The 7,402-nt window shown below is 35.9% G+C and overlaps 1 protein-coding gene across 5 annotated transcripts in view; it reads right to left on the bottom strand.

Annotated features, from left to right (window-relative positions):
• The window catches only part of Smap1 (small ArfGAP 1), a 168,318-nt gene that overhangs the window by 81,973 nt on the left and 78,943 nt on the right, over nucleotides 1–7,402 (bottom strand). For all 5 annotated transcript variants that reach the window (XM_008856288.3, XM_029557796.1, XM_029557797.1 and 2 more), the window contains one exon: nucleotides 1,825–1,910. In XM_008856288.3, coding sequence (XP_008854510.1) covers nucleotides 1,825–1,910 — 86 coding nt within the window. The remainder of the gene's footprint in view (nucleotides 1–1,824; nucleotides 1,911–7,402) is intronic.

Genomic DNA, 7,402 nt, shown 5'->3' with positions numbered 1-7,402 from the left:
ATTCACATATCCCTGACTCTCCAACCTGCCATTTCCTTTTTCTTCTAGCATCTAGATTCTATATCCAGGTAAAAACAGTAATGCCATGTACATGTCTAACACACATCAATCTGCCAGAAATATAAAGTATGGTTCATTATCTTTTTCAACCTTAATTCTCCATTTGTAATAAATCCCTTCTCTCCTTAAGTTTTGTACTCACCCAAGATAGAAACTTGGGAGACATTTCAGAGTCAAAGCCAATCTAAACTCAGTTTAACTGTTCCTATACTCACAATTCCCAGTTCCTTCCTACCCATTCTAAATGCCATGTGTAACTAAGATTTTTGCCACTATTCAGGGTTGCAGTATCCTACACGAGCTCTACTTTCAGGATCTCTTCCTTCCTTTTCTCTTGCAGTAGAAGGTGCTGCTCTAATACTTCTCCTGTTTCAAAACCCTCCATGAGTTTTTAAATACCTCAATCTCTTGACAATGAAAGATATCCAACATGATATTGAAAGTCTTTAATATAAACCAAAAACAGTGGTCAAGCTGCTTCTTCCATTTGCCTCACAAACTGGAATTTCCTCATAGCACAATCTTAAAAGATCATATGTTCCTCATGCCTGTATACCTGTGCTCAAACAATTCTTAGAGCTGAAACCCAGTATCACCCACTACCACCCTAGGCTCTTTCTGTAACAAAAAACATCAGGTATCAGACTGCAAAATTTATCAAAGGGGTTGGGAGAACATTAACATAAAAATGCCAATTACTAACTTACCAATTGTAATTTTAAAAGTCTCTGTCCAAATATGAAAATAAATATATAATGACCTTTACCTTTTTGTGAACGACAATAATTTTTCCACACTGGCCACATGAACTTTTTTTTTATATAAATACATTTTATTTCAAAACCATATTATCTTTGAACAAAATCCTAATAGCTACAATTTATTAGATAATCCTATTTATAAAGTAGCAAATGCAGACACACTGCTTCCACAAACATCAATGTGTTTCTAAAATCCTACAGAAACAAATGATTTTATCTTTAACAGATGTGAAATACTTCCTGATTAAAATTTCTATGGGAAGCAATCTATCCATTCAAAAAGGCAAATCTATAAAACAAACTTAATTATCCAAACTGTGCTAAAGACTGAACAGTAGTAAATACTAGCATAAACTACTTAGATTAAAATACATAATTTCCTTTTTAAATACATAAAGGCCAACTACTTCACAAAAATAATTACTACTTAAAGATGATCAAACAATATCCTTATGGAAATAATTTAAGATACTCAGAATGTACACAAATGAAATCTCTACCAACAGTCTAAAATAGTAAACAACATATTCTGTCCTATCAAGAGATAGAAATCAAGCCCCCCCCTAAAAGCACTTATAACAATTTAAAATTCACAGTAGTAATTTTCAAATGCTTCATGTATTATGAATTATTAAATTCCTACTAAAACCCAACTATATGTAAAGTACAGCTCAGGGAAAAACAACTTCCATCTTTTTCTTATCAGTGCTAGAGATCAAAGGGCCAAGCAGTTCGAACACTGAGCTACATTTCTAGCTCTAAGTTTTGTTGAAGTAGGGCTTACTAAATAACATACCTACCTACAAGTTGTCACAGAGCTTACCATCTTACTGCTCTACCTCCTGAGTACTGCTGGGATTACAATATGCGCCACTATGCAGGTAATGTCCATCTTTAATGAAAGATATTGTGATAAGTTCACATCTTAAATATTAACAGATTATTAATGGTAAAAGTGAGTTAACTCTTTTCAAATACACAATATATAAAATTCAAAGGATACTGATCTGTCTGTGGTCTTCGAAAGTTCTCTGGAAGATTGGCTTCATAAAGTAGTCTTGCTTTAGTATTTCCCATATCTTGCATGCACTGTAATAAAAAAGATGTCAAGCCTTCTCATTACTCATACCAACATTAAAAAGTAATTTTGACACTCATATATAAATCCTAAGTAACATTATTTCCAGCATATATTCTTCTCCTTAAGATAATAATTTAAATCATAACTATAAAGTTAATTTTCAAGTTCCAAATAGAGGCATTATATTTAATCCTTCACATTTTCCAAAACACATGAACTCACCGTTTTTTCAAATGCCTGTCTATGAAAACAATCCCACTGTTTTAGTCACTACTTCTTGAGAGTGAAATTCCCAGTTTTAATATTTCTGAAAATATAACACTTGAACAGTGCTGCCATTTTCAGGACTAACAACTCAAAATCAAATTTTCTTTGTTTTGAGTCTCAAAATACTCTAGGGTTTCCATTATTTACAAGGCCACAATGAAAGCTTGATAAAAGACAGTGCTGACCTAGAATTTCTCAGAAATGAATTGACTGCTTTGAAGTCATAAGCCCTTTAAGATTCTGTTGAAAGCATTCATCGTCCCCCCAAATCACTTCTGAACTTAATGACTTAATTTTACATAAGAGTTCAGATACACACAGAAGAACATTGGTATGGTTTAAAGGAATGTTCCCAAAAGTCAACATGTTAAGAGGTGGTCCCTAGAATAACACTACTGGGAGGCAGCAGAACCTTTAAGTAGAGTCTATTAGGTCTTTAGGGGATTGTGAGGACCCCAGACTCTCTCAACTCATGATGTAAACAGCTCATTCCACCATACAGTCCCCACCATTGCCATCCAGTGATCCCAACACAGCCCAAAGCAATAGGGCCCAATCTCGAAGTGCAGCCTTTAAACTGTCAGCTAAATAATGCTTTTCACCTTACAATTTCATTGCTTCAGGCACAGTATACACAAAACTAACTTACACCTCCTCCCTAAAATCTAAGAACTATTATTCAAGAAGTATAAAATAATTATATAATTTTAATTATCTTAGGTTTTCCTATCATCTACAAGAGATAATTTGCTAAATACCATTTCCTTGATATTGTATTACATTAAATACTAAGTGTAAAAGTGACAAAGCATTATAATACTATATAATTTACAGACAACTTTAATTCCTTAACTATTTTAATTGGCAGAGAAATTGAACTTTTATAATATGGAATCCTTTTTTCCTGACTTCCTAGACATGAACCCTATACCCTTGAGGAAACAATCTAGCTTTAACAAATACCTGATGTTGACCTTGAGTTGTAGTTCTCAGGTGTACCCAGAATTATCTTCCTTCAAATAAAAATAACCATAACTTGGGGCTGGAGACATGGCTCAGCGGTTAGGAGCACTGACTGCTCTTGCAGAGGACCAGGGTTCGATTCCCAGCACCCACATGGCAGCTGTAAACCGTCCTTAACTCCAGTTCCAGGGGAATCCGAAGCCCTCCTCTGACCTCTGCGGCACTGCACGGCACAGGTGCACTCACATGCAGGCAATACACTCATATTCATACACATAAAATAAAAATAATAAATAAAATATTAAAAAAATAACCATAACTTTTCAAAACTGAAGGTTTTATGGTCTAAAGTTCCTTCCAATATACAACCACATCTGGATAATGATTCCACTTGGCTTCAACCTAATTATTCTCCCAGAGTAAACAAGATTCCTATTTAACTTATATCTAATAATGATAAAGTGAAGACGAGGTGGGGGATGGAAGTAAAGGAGATGACAAGTGACATGAGAATTAAGGATTTTTTATCATGAAGTCCTTAAGATAAAATGGAAACTAAGTCTAAAGTAACTTTCACTTCAAAAAAATGAAAAATGAAAAAAAACAATTATGCAAGGTAGGATGACAGTACAAGGTCAAGGGGCTCCATTATGTCATGATGGATACAAGCATGAATTAGTATAAATACAGTCAATGTGTAATTCTGTGTAGAAAAAGAATCTAAGAAGTTTCACCCTTGTTGAAAACAGAAAAAAATGTTTTGTATCTCAAGCATATGTCACGTTGTAATTTGGAAGCAGAGTTAAACAAGTTATTAAATTATAAAGTCACTGAACATTTGGAAAGTACATTCAAAAAGGAAAAGGCCTCACTCTACACAATACCTGAAGCTAAGCAAAAAAGTACCTTAGATACAGTTTACTGAAACTGTGAAGGTAAGAGAAAGTTTTAGTTTTTATCAAGCAAGCAAGAATGCCCAGAAACTTTGACAGGAAAGTTAAGACTAAAAAGACAATCTATTAAATATACCCTCATATCAATCATCAGCTTCAATGTTTCACATTTTAACACCTCTGAAATCAGAATGTACTGTGTAACTGATATCTTTCAAATGACAGGTCATTTTGTCTTACTAGTCGATAAAAATGGATGTGCTTCTTATAATCATCAATATCTTACAAAACTGAATGAATACAAGTATACATGTTTATTTAATGTATGTCAGTAAAGGCTTCATTTTGACAAAAAATAATTGGGAATAAGACATATGTATGTAGTAGTAAATTATCAAACACCATTGTAGTGATACTATTCACTCCAATTACACAGTACGGAAATTTATGGCATAAAGATCTGAAGGGGAGAGGGGATAGGAAATGAGACCAAAAAGTGACTTTATGCAGAAGCATGTGTTTGCTTACTAGGATTGTGGGAAACAAAGGTTTAGTGACATCACAGAGAGAAAAAATTCTGTAATAAGGAAGAAACTGGTATAGCTTCTAGGTTTCTAAAACTAGAAAGTGATGGGAGGGAGATCAGAAGTAGGTCAGTGGAGATGAAGATGAAAGGTTGAACAAATTGGATGTAAGAAGGCAAGGGACTTAAAAAGAAGTTGTCATTTGGAGAGGTGACAAAGAATATAGGACAAACTAGCTATCCTCAAAATTTCAAGATATCACAAATAAAAACTAGAGAAGAACTCTGCCCAGTAACTGGCAAAAGAAAATGTATTATGAAAGTAATGACAAGCATTAGTCTCCTACTCTGTGTGCATATATTTATTGTGTTATGTGTATATATATATACACACATAACACATTTGCCATTTTAAATTTTGAAACAACTGAGATAGGTATTATACTAATTTTATAAATAAAAAAACTGAGTCTGCAAGATGGTAAATAACAGGCATAAGATTATCAGTCTCCATAATTCAACTCCAAACAGAACCAACATAAACCACCAGTAATTTAGATATTTCAGAATTCATCCAACAGAACTAGGACTACATCCTATATGGCTTACAAACACCAAGTTCTTTGCTTCAAACTCTCAGTTTTCATTTTACAAGTTAAAAAAATGCAACATAAAGAAGTTACATGATTACTCTGTTGGGTACAATAGGATTCTCTCTCAAACCCTTTCTACCTTTTGACACATGGTCAAAATACAGATTCAGAAAATTCACTTCAAGAGTCAATCTTGCCAGGCATGGTGTTGCATACCTTTAATTCCAGCAATCTGGAGGCAGAGGCAAGTCGATCTTTGTGAGATAGAGGCCAGCATGGTCTATATATGAGGATATATAATGGATATATAATGAGACTCTATCTCAAAACAAACAAACAGAGTCAAGTACACTCTAACCGTTGCCTTCATGGTTTGGTGGGGTTAGGTATGAATTTTGGACTAGGTTGGATTTGGATTTGGATTAGGTTTGGTTTGGTTTTGAATACAAGGTGGCCTTGAACTTGCTGAGGATGACTCTGAACTTGTGACTCTCCTGCTTTCACCTTTTGAATGCTAGGATTACAGACATGTACCATCATGCCCACTTTTGCTTTCATTATTAAAGTATTATTCCTGTTATTAAAGGATTATTCCTTTTCTATTTAGATTCTCTTCTTTGCATTAGCAAAATCACTGAAAAAAAAGATAATTTAAATTTTGTCCTTTTAAAGTTTGTTCTTTGGCAAACTCACTTTTCTGGAGCTGATAAAAGATCAGTTGGGAATAAAAGGGGGGGGGTGGTATGTTTCTCTTAAGGGAAAAAGGGCCTTTGAAGTGGTTCAGTGGGTAAAGGTGCCTATCTTTACCAAGCCTGATGACCTGAGCTTAATCTCCAGGTCACACATGGTAGAAGGTGAGAACAAAATACTGTTTGTGGAGGTCCTCTGACCTCCACACTCAAGCACTGTGTACCCACTCTATCCCCAATAAATAAATGCAAAAAAAGAGTTTTAAGAGAAAAATAATAATTATTATACTTTTAATTATATGCTTTCTTAACTTTTAGCATCTAGTTTCTGGGAATCAAGTTAGGCCCTAAGTATTGAACATCACTCTGAAAAACACATCTTCAAACCTGTTTTCATTTCTCCATGAGGAGGAATTCTTGTAAGGCTATCAAATAAACTATCAAAATTTCAAACATCCGCCCTCATGTCCCTCTGCTTCCCTGGGCCTGCACAACCCGCTGGCCTTTCTCCTGGGTAAGTCGATGCTGCCCTCCACACCCCGACTGCCTCAGCCTCATTCACCATCCCATCTCCCCCACCCTTATCTCCTCCTAGCCTGGGTGCTGTCCCATTACTTCTCCTCGTGTCCCCAAGACACCAGAGTAACCACCACTGCTTCCTGCTCCTTTGCATCAAGACCAATCCAGCTCCTTCTCAGCGGTCCCCAGGAGCCCTCGGGGTCTGGTCCCACTCTCACCTCTCTCTGCTTTCTTGGGCTGCACAACCTGCCAGCCTCTTTCCTGGACTCCAGGGCTGACCTTCCGGCTTCCTGATCCTTTGCATACAGACCAACCCAATTCCTCAGTGCAGTTCCACAGGAGCCCTTGGGGCCTCTTCCCACCCCCATCTCTCTTTTCACCTCTGGGTGGCACAGCCACCAGCTGTCCCAGCATCTTTCCTGGGCCCTGCTCCCAGACCAGTCCAACCCCCAAATTTCTGATGCCAAAATCTTTCCCGGAGGGATCCAGACCTTAGGAGAAAGCCTGAGAACATCTGATCCACATCTGACTTGAGCCTCTGTAGGAACTCTTGAAAACAAAAGTAATCTGGCCACATCAATATAAAATCAAAAGAGAAAACTGGAAGCTTAGAAAAACAAGCATTTCACGCCCAAAAACTAAACCACAAAGGCACATAAAGTTTACAAAAAGAAGCAGACCTAAACTTGAAGGCTTGAGTCTCACACAAGAATCAGAAATTAAAAAGAAATTCACATATCAAAAATAAAAGAAAATAATAATAACATGAAAAACCAAATAACATATCCCCACCAAATACCAATAATCTTCTAGAGGAATACAAAGAGAACACCCTAGAGATAATGCAGGACATGGAACTCAAAAGAACAATTATAAACATGATAAAAGAATTCAGTGAATTTAAAGAACACACAAAGATATGAAAGAACTGAAGGAATACAGGAATAAAGTTCTGAATGAATTCAGAAAAGAGTTAGAAATATTGAAGACTACTGGGGCTGAAATGAAGAAGGAAATGAAACAGTCAATAAACCAATTAGAAATGGTGGAAGA

The sequence above is a fragment of the Nannospalax galili genome, unplaced genomic scaffold (assembly GCF_000622305.1).
Source record: "Nannospalax galili isolate Female #2095 unplaced genomic scaffold, S.galili_v1.0 scaffold206, whole genome shotgun sequence".
In the NCBI taxonomy this organism is placed as follows: Eukaryota; Metazoa; Chordata; class Mammalia; order Rodentia; family Spalacidae; genus Nannospalax; species Nannospalax galili.
This window is presented reverse-complemented; position numbering and strand designations above follow the sequence as displayed.